At 40.0% G+C, this 18,980-nt stretch overlaps 1 protein-coding gene across 2 annotated transcripts; it reads left to right on the forward strand.

Moving 5' to 3' along the window:
- Positions 1-559: 559 nt before the first annotated feature.
- Positions 560-7,188, forward strand: RAB7L1 (RAB7, member RAS oncogene family-like 1). 2 transcript variants are annotated; one of them, XM_006834076.1, is made up of 5 exons: positions 689-952; positions 5,373-5,444; positions 6,211-6,392; positions 6,705-6,826; positions 7,074-7,188. In XM_006834076.1, exons 1-5 carry the CDS (start codon positions 829-831, stop codon positions 7,186-7,188), a joined length of 615 nt encoding a protein of 204 aa, XP_006834139.1. In that variant the 5' UTR covers positions 689-828. The 2 variants fall into 2 exon arrangements, with proteins under 2 accessions (XP_006834140.1, XP_006834139.1); XM_006834077.1 differs by lacking the exon at positions 5,373-5,444 and having other exon boundaries at positions 560-952.
- Positions 7,189-18,980: the final 11,792 nt, after the last annotated feature.

The following is an 18,980-nucleotide window of genomic DNA, read 5'->3' on the forward strand; positions in this document are numbered from 1 at the left end:
GTTTTTATTGATGGAATAAATAGCTACAGCTATTAAGGGATAATTTTTCATCTGAGCTCCAGAAAATCTTTGAAGATATTAGGAATCTTAATCTAGCTGGAGAGGGAGCTCCTTGATAAATGCTTTCTGATCCAGAATTATTTTAAAAGAAGATTCCAAACTAGAGAAGTACCGGAGTTGCTAAACTCTTAAGACTGTGTAGGTTCACAAAAATGAAAATAGTAACATGAACTACATTTCCCGGCAGACCTCGCGGGTCATCCTCCTCACTTGGCTAGTTCTCTTCACTGCAAAGTGAGGTGGGAAATGTAGTGCCGCAAGCAACCCTTCACGTGATGAGTGAGGAGAAAAGCTGGAGGGACCGCGCCACCCGGGGCCGGCCAGGGTACAGAAGTGTGGTGGTGGATTACTCCTATCCCCTAATTTGATACGTGTAGGGGGAGCAAAGCCCCCATTTTATGACCTTAAAAGTGAAAGAAACTGGCCTGGCCGGGTGCAGTCTCCGCACGGGGAAGTCCCGGTGGGTGAGGCACGGGTGCCTTGTCCCGTTTCTCAGCAGCCGGGCCTGGGAGGGGCCGAAGGTGCGAACAAACCTCAAGGGGCTCAGAGTCGAGTCTTGCGCCCCACCCAGGCTGCGGCCGCTCGGGGAGGAAGCGCATACAGGTTTAATGCAAAGTTTTCTTTTTTGCTTTCTCATCAGAGCTGCCCCAACAGGCGATGGGCGAGAATGCCTAACCTGAGCTTGTAGAGGGTTGGAAGCCAGAGGAGTTAAAACAAGCGACTCGCCCACTTCCCGCGTCTCTAAAACGCACACCTCGCTCTTCCGCCATGAGCCGCCGTGACCACCTGTTCAAAGTGCTGGTGGTAGGAGACGCCGCAGTGGGCAAGACGTCGCTGGTCCAGAGATACTCCCAGGACAGCTTCAGCAAACACTACAAGTCTACCGTAGGAGGTGAGACCGCGCTGGGGACTGGGCGGGCGGTTAGAGGCCCCGACTACCGACTCAAGCTGTGGGCCTGGCTGCAGTGGAGGAGAGGGGGATCGGGTGTCCTTGGGTCCCTCCTCAGGTCCGGAAGTACGTGTTTAGGGCCCTGGGGGCGTAATTGCTGGGTCTTTGTATCTTGCTTGCCTTTCTTAGTTCCCAAGTCGGGTTTTCCAGCCTGAATTGGCTGCCTTGAAAGAGATAAGTGAAGGTGTGAAGATAAGAAATGGGAATTATAGGATGAGATTATGAGCAGGTTCTACGTGAGCGCGAGCCGGCGAGCTGTGAAACATATCCACCTGCTGCCTCCGACTCTGTCACAAGCAAATCCTAACGAGCGGCAGAACCAACTGAAACCCTCTGTCTGGCCTGATTAGGTGCCAGCTGGGATTGTTCGCTGTGGAGAAGGAGCAGAAAGATGTTTAACTTGGCCTTGAGGGTATGACTTGGACTTTGAACAGGTCTGAATGACTCTATTCTTGTTTGGGAATGCCTGGGGCATCCAACAGATCCTTGGCCACAGAATCAGATGCTTACCAGAGCGGTGTGATTTTTGTGCATTGATTTGCTTAAAGCCAGCCTAGGAATTCTTTGAAAAATGTGAAACACCCCACTTCTCTTGACTATCCTCCTACTCCTCTTTCCCTCACAATGAGGAGAGGAGGAAGACAGGGGAAACAAGATTGAATTAATTTCTTTCCCAGATGTGGCTTTTGTACTCAGTTGAACTAATTTTTAGTGGTAGAGGTGCCTTTGCGTTAATTAGGAAGAACTTATAAAGGGAGAAAGTAATTTAAACACTTATTATTTCCATAAAAGGAAAAATTTAAAGGAAAAAGCCTATAGCTCTTTGCCATGGAATCATTTCCAACTTCAAGTGAAATTATTGTTGTTAAGTCGGTGACCCTGTATAGGGTTTCCTAGGAGCAGCTGGTGAGCTTAAACCACCTACCTTGTAGTTCAAACCAACTTTGCAGTCCAGCACATTAACCCACAACACCACACCAGGACTCTAGAGAACATGGGGCAGAGTAAAACTGTGCCATAGAGTTTCCAATGCTGTCATCTTTGAAGCTAATTGAAACATCCATTATTCTGCAGAGCAGCCGGCAGCTTCAATATCCAATAAAATTTTTTAAGTTACCAAGCATTACATTGCAATTGAAGCATTCTTCTTCCCCAGTAAGAACATCAACAGAAGGGTTTAAAATTTCAAAGACTGTTCTGACCACCCTGCCCATCCCCCCTTCCTAAAAATAGTATGTTGTTTGGTGCCCTCCAATCCATTCCGACTTAAATCATTCCTAGGTTTCAACCCATTGTTGCAGGTGCTGTGACAATCCATCTCATTGAGGATCTTGCTACCCTCTGCCAAGCATAATGTTCTTCAGGGAGTGATCCCTCTTTGTATGTCCAAAATAAGAGGGTCCCTATTTCAACAGTTTTGGAGTCCTTGGGTGGCACAGTTAAGCACTCAAATATTAAGTGAAAGGTTGACAGTTCGATCTTCTTCTGAAAAGTTACAGCCTTGACAAGGCAATGGAGCACAGTTATACTCTTCATACATGGGGTGGCCAAGAATTAGAATTGACTTGACAGCAGCTAACAGTAACAACATTTCATCTATTTGAGTTAAAAATTCTTTTTAACTTAATTACTTTTTAGCAGTTGCTCTAGTTTTCCTTTAGTGAGAAATATACAGTAAAAGCTGTGAAAGCTAGAGCCTGACTAAGGTAGGAACCTGTCAAAGAAGGAAAAGTCAAATGTTATCAATTAATAAATATTTTAGTGCTGCTATTGTAACTGGAGTCCTGGTGTGGTACTATGGGTTAATGCACTTAACTGCAAAATTGGTTTGAACTGCAAGGTTGGCTGTTCAAGCTCACCACTCCTTGGTAACACTATACAAGATCGCTATGGGTCGGAACCAACTCGACAGCTCTTAACAACAATAACAACAATAGTAATTGGTGGAGTCCTGATGCAGGATAGTGCACTGAACCACAAGGTCGGTTTAAACTACAAGGTTCAAACTCACCAGCTGCTCCTCAGAACCCCTATATAGGGTCCATATGAGTTGGAACTGATATGAAGGCACTTACCAGCAACAATGCTGTAATTGGTACTAAAGATATTGATGTGAAAAACAAGTTATGGCTGTTTTGTACTCTGCTTGCAAACGTGGGTAAACTGATGTCAGAAAAATTAATGACTGAGAGATGATAAGCACTGGACTGCTAACTGTAGGTCGGCAGTTCAAACCCACTAACCATCCCTTGGAAACTATACAAGGTCACTATGAGTTGGACCCGACTCAATGACAGCAGCAACAGATGATTTTGGTTGATTTAACTTGAATGTCTAAATGAATTATCCTCTGGGAATCTCTCAACCATCAGAAAATACTTATGGTTGGAGAGGAATGCCTTGCCAGTGGGAGGCAACCAGGTTAACTGGACATGCATTCTTTCTGGATTCCTACATTTTCTTTTCAATGAAAATACAAAGAGGCAGATGCTGTATTTTAATCCCAAAATGTAAGACAGTTTTCATTCCTCCATCTCAAACCTTTCAGCCATTCTGGGAGAGAAAGATAGGGCTTTCTGCTCCTTTAAAGATTTATAGCCTCGGAACTCCTATACCGGGTTGCTGTGAGTCAGAACTGTTGTTTCTGACCCATAGCGACCCTATATAGGGTTTCTGAAGAACAGCTGGTGAGCTTGAACTCCCAACCTTGCAGTTCAAACAGCATTAACCCACAGCGCCACACCATAAATCCCTCTAAACGTTTTTTTTTTTCCTAAGTAAATAAACGAGGGGTAGAAAAACATTAGGACTAGACCTTGTCAAGGAAAACTTGCAAGACCCAGGAAAACAAGGCAGTCCTGTCGAGTTCTGGATCTTAAAGGTTTCATTGTCATTGTTGTTGTTGTTAAGTGTCATTGAGTTGGTTCTGACTCATAGCTACCCTGTATAGGGTTTCTGAGTTGTAGCTGGTGAGTTTGAATCACCGATCTTGCAATTCAAACTCACCTTGAGGTCTAGGGTTTATCCTACAGCACCACACCAGAAGTCCTTTCACTGCCATTGTTGTTGTTAAGTGCCATCAAGTTAGTTCTGACTCATAGTGACCCTATATAGAGTTTCGAAGGAGCAGCTAGTGAGTTTGAACCACCAACCTTGCAGTTCAAACCGACCTTGCAGTCCAGTGCATTATCCCACAATGCCACACCAGGACTGTTACTATTAGTGGCTTCTGCTAATTGCTTTTCAGTGTTTATTATAAATTTCCCTTCACTATTATTTCTGTCACAGATGTGGATGAGTATGTTTCCAAACCTCAGAAATTATCCAGTTTCTTTCTTTTATTAAAGAGCTTTTCCCCTTAACTCATGGAGTCTGAACACATCTGGCACAATCCCACACAGACCTGGCAGTAGAGTCCAGCACTGTTCTTAAGCACCATGCATGCAGTGTTTTATTTCCTGGGAATCCACTGGGATTTTTTCATTTGAACCCCATTCCTACCTGGAATAATACCCATAGCCTTATGGAGGATGTAGAATCCTCCAGAATGTGTTTTTGTCACAATATACTTGGATTAGAAACCAACAGTACAGTTGAAGGTGGAAGAAGTAAAAGCAGCCTCACTTCACATTTCCCCCTCCTACTCCATCATCCTTTCCCTGAGAAAAACCCCTAAATCTCCCAGAAGCTGTTCAACCTAATCTGAGATTAGAAGTTGTTTTCATAATGACTCTCACCCTCCTGTCTTTAGCCCTTGAGACAAACAGTATCAAATAAATTGGTTGGGTAACAGAATAAAAGCTGGAGAGGGACGATAAATTATCTGTCACATGCTTAATACATTAAAGTGGATTCAGCTTAGCCTATTGAGGCCTTAAAAATAAATAAGGAAGCCCTGAGACTATGCCCTTCAAACCTTGAACAGAAACTAACCCCCGAGGCAACCCTGTAATTCAGTAATAAATTGATTTAAAAAATAATGAGTATCACCTGGAAGTACTGTGCTCCTTTAAAAAAAATCACAGATATGAGACCAAACAGTCAACAATTATTTTAAAACAAAGATGAGAATGTAAAGGGGCAGGGACACTAAGAGCAACTGGAACATCTAGTGGAACTCATGAGAATGTTCTCTCATCGTGAAGATTGTAATCAATGTCATTAAACAACTTGTGTAAAAGTTGTTGAACGGGGACCTAAACTGCTGTGTAAACCTTCACCCAAAACACAATAAATTTTTATTTTTAAAAAATTAAACAGAAATAAAATGGGATTGGGAGCTATGTGTCCATATAGATTTTTCTGTGGATTTTTTTTTAAAGGTTACATTTTTATTGATGTATCACATACATTATATTTTCAGTGGATTTTGCTCTGAAGGTTCTCCAGTGGTCCGACTCAGAGATGGTGCGGCTCCAGCTGTGGGATATTGCAGGTGAGCCGGGCAGGCTGTAGAAATAAGGGAAAGGCGTTCGACCAGCAGGCTCTTTCAAAGAAAAAGTGGGACAGCAAAACCCAAACTCTTTTCTGCCACTGAAATGACTGAGTTGCTCTGATAATATATAAATTGAAAGATTCTTTTTGGACTGTTATAGAGTAGGGTCTTTGTAGCTGGAAGGGATGACAAGGTGGTGGGTTGTCGAGACTGTGGGTAGATGTTTCCAAAACAGGAGGAAGACACTTTGGCTGGGTTTTCTAGATTATCGTTTGAATTTGGTGAGAAACAAGCTCCCCAGAAAATAGACAGATAATAATAATTACAGCTCACACTTCTTATGTGCCAAGCATTTTATATCCACTAACTCTTTAATTCTCTCAACAACCCTATGATAAAGGCTACTCCTTTTACCCCTATTTTGTTGTTGTTGTTTATGGGAGCAGAAAAGCTCATCTTTCTCCTTTGGAGCAGCTGGTGGGTTTGAACTGCTGACCTTGTATTTAGCTGTTCAGTGCTTATCCTGCAGCACCATGGCGCTCCACCCCTACTTTACAAGTGAGATATCTGACATGCTGATCACCTAACATAGCCCAAGTCACATAGATTGTAAATGGTAGAGCATGGATTTGAATGGGTGCAGAATTTTAACCACTACACACACTACCTTTTCTCTAACAACAAATGTAGAGAGGGCAGAGGGTTAGAGAAGGGACTGAGCCTAATTCTAAATTCACCTGTTTGAATATCTCTTCTTTCTCCCTAGGACAGGAACGCTTCACCTCTATGACACGACTATACTATCGGGACGCCTCTGCTTGTGTTATTATGTTTGATGTTACCAACACCACTACGTTTAGCAATAGCCAGAGGTGGAAACAGGATCTGGACAGCAAGCTCACACTGCCCAATGGAGAGCCTGTGCCCTGCCTGCTCTTGGCCAACAAGGTATGAGGTCAATCTAGGAAAATGGTTCCTGTCCTCAGTCTATGGTTGGAGACTATCTATGGCTTAGAGAATATGGTCTAAAACACTCTCTGATTCTAGGCATCTTTTTGCCATCTCAAGTTAACAGAATCATCTCTTCCCCCTTTAAAAAGATGGTGAGAGTGAAGCTTTCTTTGGGGACTATGTTAACTTTAGATTTTGGATGCTAGTGATCTTAGCCCTTAGTGGTGGCATGTTTAAAATTCACAGGTATTTGAGCAGTGTTTCTATTCCCAGGAAGTCTATGATGTTGTCTTTGATTCTCTCTACCAGTGTGATCTGTCCCCTTGGGCAGTGAGCCGGGACCAGATTGACCGGTTCAGTAAAGAGAACGGTTTCACAGGTTGGACAGAAACATCAGTCAAGGAAAACAAAAATATCAATGAAGCCATGAGGTGAGTAGCTTTGGGAATAAGCATGTAGATTTTCCCAACTTCCACTTAGCCCCATTGTTTATGAGCAGATGAGAATAGATCAAGTTATTGGAAGGCCAGGGATGCATCTTCTCTGCTGAGATAACTGGGGACGGAAATTCATTTGAACCTTGTGGCTTTTCCAAGTGCTGTCTTGTTGAAAACAATGTCTGCCATATCTCCCTCTCCTCGAACCAGTTCTCACACTTATTCTTCATTTACTTTGTAGAGTCCTCATTGAAAAGATGATGAGCAATTCCAGAGAAGATATCATGTCTTTGTCCACTCAAGGGAACTATATCAATCTACAAACCAAGTCCTCCTCCAGCTGGACTTGCTGCTAGTAGTGTTTGGCTTGTTTTTCATACCAGTTTGAGGAGGAAGGTCTTTTCAATTCTTCCATTTGGACACCTACCCAACAGTTTCATTAGGTACATTTGAAAGTGCCTGGAAACCATCAGATGGCTTGTAGCCAGCTGTCCAGTAAGGAGACCCATCATCATTTTTAAACAGACACTTAGGACCCACGTGCATTTATGCATCTCCTAGGAATTACCTCCTTGCTGCTGCTGCTCATGTGGCAGAGTTAGTATCTTCTGACTAAGAAGGGACATCTCCCCAATTGGCTCTCAGGAAATTTATGGGAAGGATTAGAACTCAGCATCTGTATTTTCAGGATCGTAATTCTCAGCTACTTTTGACCTGAGTTTTCCATTTGCTGTATGTCAGTATTCTGACTTCAGATTGAGAGAGAAGAAAAATGATCAGGTGTCGTTTCTCGCATTTTGGTCATTGCTTTCAGATCCTTTCTGTCTTAGATTTTGAATGTAAACATCTGATTCCTAGAAGTTTAGGAGAGGACTGGACATCTATGAGTTTGGGGCTACTAGACGTAGCTCAAAAGTCCCTGTGTTTTTGAAGCTTCTGAAGTCATAATTAACTTCCTCTTGTCTTAGCTGTTAAACTGCCTATTTTTTGTGATAAGAGTAGTTCTTTCCACAAATAAATCAGTCCCTGCCAGTGGTGTGGAGCTGAGTTCACAGATTTCTGGAGTGATACTCTTGGTGCAGTGTTGCAAGCAACATCACTTGTCTGTGGTGCTCTGAAATAGGTCTGTTTCTAGCAGCCCTCAAAATCTGAGTGGAAGAGGAAGAGGGAGAGGTTCACAGAACTGAATCCTTGCTTATAAGCACTTTGGGCAGCTAGCATAGGAAACAAGAATTAGATATAGGCCTAACCTGGGGGTTTGAGGGAGAGTGGATGGATAGAAAATCATTAGGTAATTTAAGTGTTTAATTGGACAGGGTTTTTAGTATAAAATCACTTCCCGACAATTTAATTTGTTAAATTTTCTTTAGGATTATGATTTATAACCTACTCAAAGTTCTAAATATTCTTTGTAAACTCAGAGGCCGAAGTTCTTTGATAGGCATTAGATTAAGTGTCCTAAATCTAGTCAATCCATCACCAGGGAAGATTATAAAATAAATTAATTAATCTTTTTAAAAATAAAATATTTGCAGATTTCTGGGTCCCAACCTCAAACCTACAGAATTAAACTTTTCAGGGGTGAAACCTAAGAATTTGTTTTTGTATTGTTTTGTTTCAAAGTTCCCCAAGTGATTTCGGTTAGCCTGACTTGGAAACCATTGTAGGGGAACAAGAAAGATGCAAGGCTCAGGTCTTTTCTATTGAAATGATCCTGGGCCTCTGTATTTTCTATTAGTTTTCCTGATACTTCTGATACATACCAGACTTTGAAAACCACTGTCCTGAGAGAGAGAGAGAGAGAGAGGTGAGAGACCAAGCGTCAGGTAGAGAATGGGGACCAAGATTTAATGTTGCTTTACTGTTGTTTTTTCAGTACCAATTATTACCATTTTTGCAGTCTTTTTTCAGGTAGGGTTTTGACTGTGATAATTTTGAATATAATAGCAATAGATCTTCTTTATGTGGAACATTAATTTTTTTATTCACTGGTTTGAACCCCTGCAAAGTCACAAAGAAATGGGAAATAAGTTTTGCCATCTTGGTAGTTAATGATCTTTAATGTTAGTTTGTTAAAGTGTTATTTCATACTGATAGTTCCAAAGTATTGTAAAAGTGAAGCTTTGAAAAAATACCTTTTAAAATGAAGTATTATTCTGTTCATCTACTAATACCCGTCGCCTAGTACTAATTCAGTACTTAGAAATGTGACCATTTTAATAAATTGAATCTGCTTTCTGTTTCCATTTGCTGACTCATGATTTACCTGCCCTTTCAAACATTGCTAGAGGCTGGCCCCTCAGCGCTTCTGGATTTTCTCTCCCAATTGGTGAAAATTACAGTCCTGAAACTAAAGAAGGAATTGAAATATAACTTTATGCCTTTCCATCCCCCGCTATTGTTGTTGTTAAGTGCCTAAGAGTCAGTTCCGATTCATAGAGACCCTGTATAGGGTTTCCAAGGAGCAGCTGGTGGGTCTGAACTGCCAGCCTTGAGGTTCAAACCAACCTTGAGGTCCTGCACTATACTGGGCCTCCAACTATACATAAAGAAAAGAGAAAACAATTAAGATAAAGAAGAAAAAAATCTTAACATGATTAGAAATTTGATTATACTAAAAATAATTAGGCTTTATCATATAGATAGAGTCCTGGTGTGGTGCTGTGGGTTAAGGGGCTGGACTGCAAGGTCGGTTTGAACCACAAGGTTGGCTGTTCAGACTCACCAGTCGCTCCTCGGAAACCCTATACAGGGTCGCTATGGGTAGGAACCAACTCAACGGCACTTAACAACAACAATAATCATGTAGATGTCCTGGTGTGGACTGCAAAGTCAATTTGAACCACAAGGTCGGTGATTCAAGCTCACTAGCCTCTCCTCAGAAACCCTATACAGGTTGGCTATGGGTCAAAACCGACTTGATGGCATTTAACAACATGTATATGTAGTCCTGGTGTGGCACTATGGATAAACACTGGACTGCTAACCACAAGTTTGGAGGCTCAAACCCACCAGCCTCTCCTATGAACCCCCCTATATATAGTCACTGTGAGTTGGAACTGACTCAACAGCACTTAACACCACCAACAACATCCTGTGGATGCTACCTCTTTAGTCTAATTGGAATGTGGATATTGTTGTAACCCTTTCCTAGAGAAATTTTCATATTTTAGACAAGGTTCCCCTCCAACTACTCAGTTGGTCTCCGGTCACAAAGAAAATGTGTGTTTCCAGCGGAGTGTTCTGAGAGACCAAAGGAAGGGCCATGAACAGAGCTGTGGGGTTAGGACTGCTCTGGCTGCTGATTTGAACAGAATTTCCAAGTGACCCAATAATTAGGAGAAATGCAGTCATAGATGCAGGGAAAGCCCCTTAGCAGGAAGTAATGATTTACACTTTCATCATTACCAATGGGCCAAAATTCTTCCAAGATGATTTCCCTCATTCACTTCTGAAGCTATTGCTGACGTATGATTGATTGGGTTCTTAATTGTGTGTGTGTGTGTGTGTGTGTGTGTGTATGTAGTAAAAATATGTATGACAACATTTGCCAGTTCAGCAGTTTGTACATGATGTGTAATTCAGTGACACTGATTACGTTATCATATTGTGCACCCATCACCACTGTCTTTTTCCAAAGTATTTCCCCACCATTAACAGAAATGAGGAGTCCTGGTGTGGTGCTGTATGATAATGCGTCAGACTGCAAAGTCGTTTGAACTGCAAGGTTGGCAGTTCAAGCTCACCAGCTGCTCCTTGGAAACTCTATACAGGGTCGCTATGGGTCAGAATCAACTCGACGGCACTTCACAACAACAACAACAGAAATGTACTGGCTCCTAAGCAGTGGCTCCCCTTATCCCTTGTTACCACTAATAAGCTTTGGTCTCTATACTTTTCCTATTTCATATAAGTGGGACCATAATACTTACCCTTCTGTGATTGATTTCACTCAGCATCGTATTTCCAAGGTTGGTCTATGTTATGATGTGAATCAGGACTTCATTGCTGCTTGTGGCTGAGCATTCCATTGTCTGTGTTTTCTACATTGTGTTTATCCATTCTGATGATGGACATTTAGATTGTTTCTACCTTTTGGCTGTTGTGAATAGTACTGCAATGAACATTGGTATACATGTGTCTGTTTGTATGTCTGCTTTCAATTCTTTGGGGTATAATCTTAGGATTGACTAGGTCCTATGGTAGTTCTACTTTTTCCCATTCTTAGCAGCTTTTTGGGGGAGTGTTGATCTGTTTTTTTCTCTTCAGGACACTGCCCCATATAGCATGAGGCTTTTCTTCCTTGTCCTTCTGTAGGCAATGGCCTGCTTTCAAGACACCACTGAAGGTCATCATAAGTGCATGTAGAAATCTCAATAGTATCCTATAAAATCTTGTGCCCTTTCTCCTTCCACTTCTTTCACTATGTATGCAAAGACTCTTCAGTTGTGTAACTCATCAGCTGAAGTCAGATAACTCCCAAAACTAGGTTGGAATAGGTAGGAATCTACTAGAAGATGGTGTCTGTTGGAAAGAACTCTTACTTTTATCACTATGTGTATATATATAGTGATTACAGTGAAAGTGTACAAAGCAATTGATTTTCCATTCAATGATGCTTACACATTTGATTCTGCACATTGGTTGTAATCCCCACAATGTTAGAGCTCTCTTCCCACTTCCTCCCTGGATTTAACATTTCCATTTGCCCTTCTTGCCTTCTGAGCTTTATCCTAGACATACAGCTGTCCTTTTGATGTTAGAGCTCTCTTCCCACTTCCTCCCTGGATTTAACATTTCCATTTGCCCTTCTTGCCTTCTGAGCTTTATCCTGGACATACTGCTGTCCTTTTGATCTCATATGGTTGATTGCTCCAATGAGTAGGTACCTCCCCAGTGTTATTGTTTGTCTTTTAGGCCTATTACTTCGCTGAATGTTGCACCATGGGGGTACATTCAGTTCCCAGCTTGAAGGACTTCTAAGGGCCATAGTCTTACGGATTCTATGTCTCTATCAGACCAGTAAGCCTGGTCTTATGATTTTGAGTTTTGTTCCACATTGTTCTCCCATTCTGCCCAACACCTGATATTGTGATCCTTCTCAGAGCACTTAGCAGTGGTAGTTGGTCACCATCTAGTTCTTCTGTTCTGAGGGTTGTGTAGTGTGGTTGTTGTGGTTAAGTGCCGTAGAGTTGGTTCCGTCCCATAGTGAACCAGTACAGGGTTTCCAAGGAGCAGTTGGTGAGCTTGAACAGCTGACCTTGTTGCTCAAACAACTTTACAGTCCAGCGCATTAACCCACAGTTCCAGTACCATGACTTTATTTGATATGCCTTTAATATCCAAAGTCTTCGTAACTCCCACCAAATGACTAGGAGGGGTCACTCACATAGGGTGTACAGGAATGTACCATTTGGATTGTTTAGTTTTATCGTCCTGCTAGGCTTAAAAGGAGTCATATCAGAAGCAGGAACAGATCACCTGAGGACCATCAAGAAGGAAGAACCAGGAGTGGAACTGGACATCCCTATCTGACAGAGATAGGCCTTGGGACAGGCAGTGACATGGAGAGCCAGAGCAACTGCAGGCTTCTCAGTCCATGGACTGACTAAAGCTTAATACCTACTACAGGCTTGAGAAATGTGCCTTTTGGGGCATTTACAGACTGGCTCCAGGAGCTTTATAACAATTGCCTGAGCAGCACAGAGACTGAGGGGGCCACATGGCTTAGAGGCTGAAGATAAGATCAAGGTGTGCCTGCTGTATGATAGGGAAGAGGCATTCCTGACTGGAGTACTGAGTTGTTTCTGATCCTGAATTGTACCTTGTTAAACCCCATATTGTCTATGCGAGTATTGTCCCTGCAATGGATTATTGAACCCAGCAGAGAAGAATGCTTTGGGAGTGACGTTTGAAGTCAGAACAGGATAAGGAAAGTTGCAGTGTGGACGCATGTCTGACCTCTGCCTCAAAGTCTTGGCCTGATTTTGAGCTTGATTCTCCTTCTCCCTTGTAAAACCGGAGGAAGTCAGACATGGCCTCCATATTGTTTCTGTATATAAGTTGTGGTTTGCATGAACCATTAGTACTTTAGTCTAATTGTTAACTTGTGTCCTTGATTTTCTTCTTTGCTCTGTCTAGATGCATTTTTGATTCAATAAATTACCGGAGACTGATATATGTAATCTCTCTTGTTAAAGAATATCTTATTTATTTATTTATTTATTTTTGCCTTTCACACAAAATCTGAATTCTCTCAAATTTGACCTGCAGGGTTTCAGTATAATACTGTGATTGCCCTTAGCAGTATTCTACTATGTGAGTCTATTTTAATATCTCTTTTTCAGATTTCAAAATCCATCTGATTAGGAACTAATTACATGTTAGTGGGTATAGAGGAGAAAGTAGATAGGAAGAGGAGGGAAATGAGATGGCATTTTGTGGTATATAAAGATCTGAACAGAGCACCCCAGTCTCACTGCATACCAGGATCTGATTTCGTAAAGAACTCTTCTCTCAGATCTGTGATTTGTGTAGACTTCTTGCAGTAGTTTTTAAGTAAGAAGACAAAAGGTTCTTTCCATTTTATGTTTGAGGGAACAAATGTCTTAAAATTTGACTGATGGAAAGGCAGTGATTGGAGTGTAGTAGAGCCAAGACAAAATTGCAAAGTTTCTAATTCCCTGTCTCCATTCTGTCATTTAGGCTTCTAGGAAGCATTTACCTGAAAAACCTATTTAAGAAAATTAGAAAAGCAGAACTGACCCTGTTTTGACTTGAAACTCTTCGTGTGTGTGCTAGATAGCTTTTGAAGTCATGTTCATGTTTGGCATAGAGACATATGATTAAAGTTTGGGCCAAATTAGGTGTCGTGTAAAGAGCATACAGGACAGACTTGTTCTAAAATGTTTCTTTGGTGAGTTCTACTTACTAAGATACTTCACCCATGTGCAGTGAATTATTTAATTTTGAGTGTCAACTTTCTTATGTGCAAAGGTAAGGATTTTAAGTAGCCATTCCATTTTCAACAGTTGCTATCTGAGTGCTTACTACAAGTTAAGCACTCTCCTAAGCATTTCAATGGATAATTTTATTTTCACAGTGATCCAATGAGACAGTTAAATGAGGAAGCTGAGGGACAAAAGAATGAAGACTTTGCTCAAGGTTAGACAGCTGGAAAGTGACAAAACAGACTTTTAACCTTAAGTAGTGACTTTAGAATTACTACATTGCCACCAGTTTTGCATATATTTGTTTTGTTGGTTTCCTTGAAGATTTTCCATACAGCAAGTTGTTAGTATGGTAGAAACAATGAATAGTTTATCAAATGACTATAAAAATGTTGAGGAGACTAGAGAAAAGAAGAAAAATCCAAATCACCCATAGCCTCACAACCCAAACAAAGCCTCTGTTTAGCATTTTGATATATTTGTTTTCATCCATTATTTTTAATGCAAAGATTTTCTCCCCACATACTTGTATTCACATTTAAATAAAATGCTTTTGATTATATACCTTTAATATATCTGGTATTGCAGTAGGAGTTGTGTGAGATTTATTTTTATATGCCATAGTAGTTCAAAGGAGGAGGCCAAAGAAGGTTTCTTAAAAGAACTTGAGTAAGATAGGAATTGAAATAAGATTTCACATTAGGAAGACAGGGAGATTAGCCTTTTTATGCAGGTTTGGGAAGTAAGCAGTAGCTGAAACGGTTCCTGCTATAGGACAGTGGGAAATAAGGTTAGAAAGACAGTTGACAGATTGTGTTACTGTTACTTAGCTGCCCTGAAGTTGACTCTCACCATGGCAACCTTATGGTTGCCCAATTCTACACCATTTTTCATAATCATTGATAAGATTGGGTCCGTTGTTACAGCTATGTTTAAATCCTTCTCATTGAGGGTTTCTCGTTTTCTTTGGATTCTCTATTAAACATGTCCTTTCCTAGTGGATGGTCTTCCCTGATAATATGGCTAAAGTAAGCAAGTCAAAGTCACATCATTCTTACTTCTAAGGAGCATCCTGGTTATATTTCTTCTAAGATTGATTTGTTTGTTCTGTTGGTAATCCATGGTACATTCAATATTCTTTGCCAACATCACAGTTCTCATCAGTTATTCTTCTGTCTCCCTTTTTCATTATCAAACTTTTATATACGTATAATGTGATTGAAAAGACCAGGGCTTGACTCAGACACACTTTAGTCATCAAAATAACATATTTGTTTTCTAAAACTTTACAGAGGTCTTTTGCAGCAGATTTGTTCAATGCAGTACATCATTTGATTTCTTGACACCTACTTCCATGGACAGTGATTGTTGCTCCAAGTAGAATGAAATTGTTAACAACTCCAATTTCTTCTCCATGACAGACTATATGGATTATCAATTAGTTTAACAAATGGTTGCATGCCTGCCACATGCCAAGTACTTTATTAGGTGCATGGGATGCAAGGCAGGGGTAATGAAAATCCCTGTTGAAGAAGGATAGTCTAGAAAGGAGACAGACATGTAAAGAACTTCATCTCAGACTGGGGAGTGCAGAGTCATTAGTTCTTAGACTGAGAAAGAACAAGGAGAGAAATCAAGGATGGCTTCATGAAGAGAGGGTACTTGGGTTGCATTAAGAATGTGCCAACTAGACAAATGCATTAACAAGTGTATTGCAAATGGTCAAAAAATGGTGAAAAAGGCAACAAACAGCAGAGCTTGCTCAACTAGCAGTAGGTGTTCATTATAGCTGGTACTTGAGGTGCTGAGGGGAGCTGTAGGGTAGAAGTGAGAAATCTAAGTTGTAGTTAGGGACAAATCAAGGAAAGGTCTGTATGTCATGATGAGTCATTTGGACTTCATTTTGCTGTGGGAAACTATTAGAGGTTTATTTATTTACTTACCTACTAACTAACTCCCATCAAGTTGATTATGATGCATAGTAACCCTGAATAAGTTTTCTGAGGCTGTAAACCAGTACAGGAACAGAAAGGCTCATCTTTCTTCTTCAGAGAGTCTGGTGGGTTTGAACTGCTGACCTTGTAGTTACTCCAGTGTTCCTCTTACACCACTATCAGGACTCTTTAAACATTAGTACTTTTACAATAGTATTTAAACATTGTGGCTGTTAAGTGCTGTCCAGTCACTTCCGAGTCATAGCGGCCCTGTATATGGTTTCTGAGGCTGTAAGTCTTTGCAGGAGCAGAAAGCCTCATTAATTTTGTGCCATGGAGTCAGTTCAGTTCAGAGGCTGGAAATCTTTATGGGAGCAGAAAAATATTATCTTTCTCCCTCGGAGCAAGTGGTAGATTTGAACTGCTGACCTTGCGGTTAGCAGGTCAGCTCAGAATATACTACACTATGAAGGCTCTTAGTGTAGAAAGCCTCACTAGTGCTTTTAAATTCAAATAATGTATAATATTTTTAAAGGAGATATAATTGTCCTGTAATTTCATCTCCAAGAGATAACATGAGCAAAAATCTGGCTATGCTTTCGAGTTTTTCTATATGTATACAGTGTCAACTCTCTTATGCCCCTCCCTCACCTGCTTTTTTTAAAACAATAAAAGTCTCATGGACTGGAGGAACTTGAGACTATGACCCTTGGCTACTCTTCAGGTCTGGAACAGAACTCACCCTCATGGCCCAATTTTCAGCCAAGCAGTATATAGATATATAGGGGCAACTATGAGTTCTGGTGTAGCACTGTGGGTTAATGCGCCAGACTGCAAAGCCATTTGAACTGCAGGGCTGGCAGTTCAAACTCACCATTTGCTCCTTAGAAACCCTATACAGGGTTGCTATGGGTCTGAACCAACTGGATGATACTTAACAACAACAACAACATTAGTAAGGTATGCTTACCATGGGCAAGTCAACCATCCAAGATCAAAAGGGCACTATTTACCTAAGGACAAAGTTGAGATGGGATGGGAAAGAAAGTGGAAGGGAAATAAGAACCACAGGGATGAAATGGGATAAGTGTCGTTGGATGGATGGGAGGGGATTGCAATCATTGAAATGAAGCAAAGTGCATGATTTGTTGAATGTAAAACTGATGCCCTGTAAACTGTCACTCAATTCACAATAAAAAGTAAAAAAAAAAAAAAAAAAGGCTCATATATCACTTTTTGTAATTCTTTTTTAATATCTCTTGGATATCTTTCTATGCAGAAGCATACAGTACTACTACTTCATTCTTTTTATTAACTACATTGGATTTCATTGTGTAGATGCATCATAATTTATGTGACCAGCTATTTGTTTATGGATATTTGGAGTATTTCCTTTTTTCTTAAATTACAAGTAGTGCTAGGAATTAACATATTTTTATGTTTATAAATTTAAGTGGTAACTTTCTGGGAATTCTTAGAAGTGTGTCAGAGCATACATACACTTTATGTTCAAATATAGTGCCAAATGTGGTTTGTAATGCTTGTTCCAATGTATATTCCCAACCAATAGGATATGAAGGGCTCACTTCCACATACCCTTAATGGCTTTTTCAACATTTACCAATATTAGAGGTGAACATTTCAAAAAATTATTTTGTTTTTCTTTAGTTATTAAGGAACATAATCTGATACATGTTAGTCATTCTTATTTCTTGTGTGAATCATCAGCTTTTGTTCTTTGTCTGTTTTTATAGATTTATTTTGGTTTATCTATTTGTTAGTGATATTGTAAAACCTCTTTGTATGTTAAGGATATTGCAAATGTATTTCAAATGCACTTATCATACATATCATACATTTTTCCAGTTCACAGAAGTATTTTAAGCAGAGTAATGCTACAATTGTGCTTGAGAAATCTCTCTACTGGTAACTTAAATTCAAGGATAAGAAGTTTAGATTCTATTACTGAAGCTGGAGTTATTGAAAAATTGGGAATGACATGAAAGCAGTGCTTTAGGAAGGTAGTGTTGTCTGCTGTATCTAGCACAGATAACAGGAAAAGGGGAAAACAAGGCAAGTGAAAAATGAATCAAGATACAATAATGAGTAGTTGTTATCATGACTAATTGCGATTGTCACAACTGTAAAGGTAGAAGTTTTGTAACAAAAAGGGGGAGTAGTTAAAAAAAGTGTGCAACAAAAAGAGGTTTTACAATATCACTAATACAAGGTTGTATTCTTTCACCATACTTATTCAACCTGTATGCTAAGCAAATAATCCGAGAAGCTGGGTTATATGAAGAAAAACATGGCATCAGGATTGGAGGAAGACTCAGTAACAACCTGTGATATGCAGATAATACAACCTTGCTTGCTGAAAGTGAAGAGGATGTGAAACATTTACTGATGAAGATCAAAGAGCACAGCCTTCGGTATGGATTGTATCTCAATGTAAAGAAAACAAAAATCCTCACCACTGGACCAATAAACAACATTCTTATCAGCAGAGAAAAAATTGAAGTTGTCAAGGACTTCATTCTTCTTGGATCAACTATCAACACTCGTGGAAGCAGCAGTCAAGAAATCAAATGACATATTGCATTGGGCAAATCTGCTGCACAAGACCTTAAAAAGTGTTGAAGAGCAAAGATGTCAGCTTGAGGACTAATGTGCGCCTGACCTAAGCCATGGTATTTTCTTTTTTATTTATTTATTTTTAAATTGGAGTGTTTCTTTATTTATGGACCTTTGTTTTATTCAACTTGTTAAATGAGTAATTAAATTGTTGCCCTCAAAATAATAATCACAAAATCACATCAGCTATTTGAAATAACAATTCCATTGGTTAGTTACAAAATTTAATTATAAAGATTAAGCAGTGATTATTGGCCACACCAATCTATATTAGTAGCTTTGAAGTATGTAGATGTTAGTTTTTAAATAAAAGTAACACATAAAAATCAGATCCTCATAATACTGCTCAGGATCTAAATAAATGTTATTCTAGATATGGTTCAATACACAACACTGAGAGAATGACACAATCATCAATAATTAAACCAAAAGCATAATTTTCCAAATCACTTTTTGTTAAACAGAATAAATTCTAGCTTAAAAAAACAAACAAACCTAAAGTTATATAAGGCTCAAAGCAATCTATTTTTCTACCTAAGATCAAAGTAAGTTCCTTTTTTTCCTATCTTAACATAATTCCTGGCATTGAGGTAAATCTGAATTCACTTGATAAAGTTTGTCAAACTTTTC

The sequence above is a fragment of the Chrysochloris asiatica genome, unplaced genomic scaffold (genome assembly GCF_000296735.1).
Source record: "Chrysochloris asiatica unplaced genomic scaffold, ChrAsi1.0 scaffold00009, whole genome shotgun sequence".
Lineage (NCBI taxonomy): Eukaryota > Metazoa > Chordata > Mammalia > Afrosoricida > Chrysochloridae > Chrysochloris > Chrysochloris asiatica.

Excerpts from the sequence above, each read along its gene's own strand:
- RAB7L1 (XM_006834076.1), top strand. The coding sequence starts at position 829 with ATGAGCCGCCGTGACCACCTGTTCAAAGTGCTGGTGGTAGGAGACGCC. Across the intron at positions 6,393-6,704 it reads GCCTGCTCTTGGCCAACAAG|TGTGATCTGTCCCCTTGGGC; the intron begins GTATGAGGTCAA and ends TCTCTCTACCAG. Across the intron at positions 6,827-7,073 it reads AATATCAATGAAGCCATGAG|AGTCCTCATTGAAAAGATGA; the intron begins GTGAGTAGCTTT and ends TTTACTTTGTAG.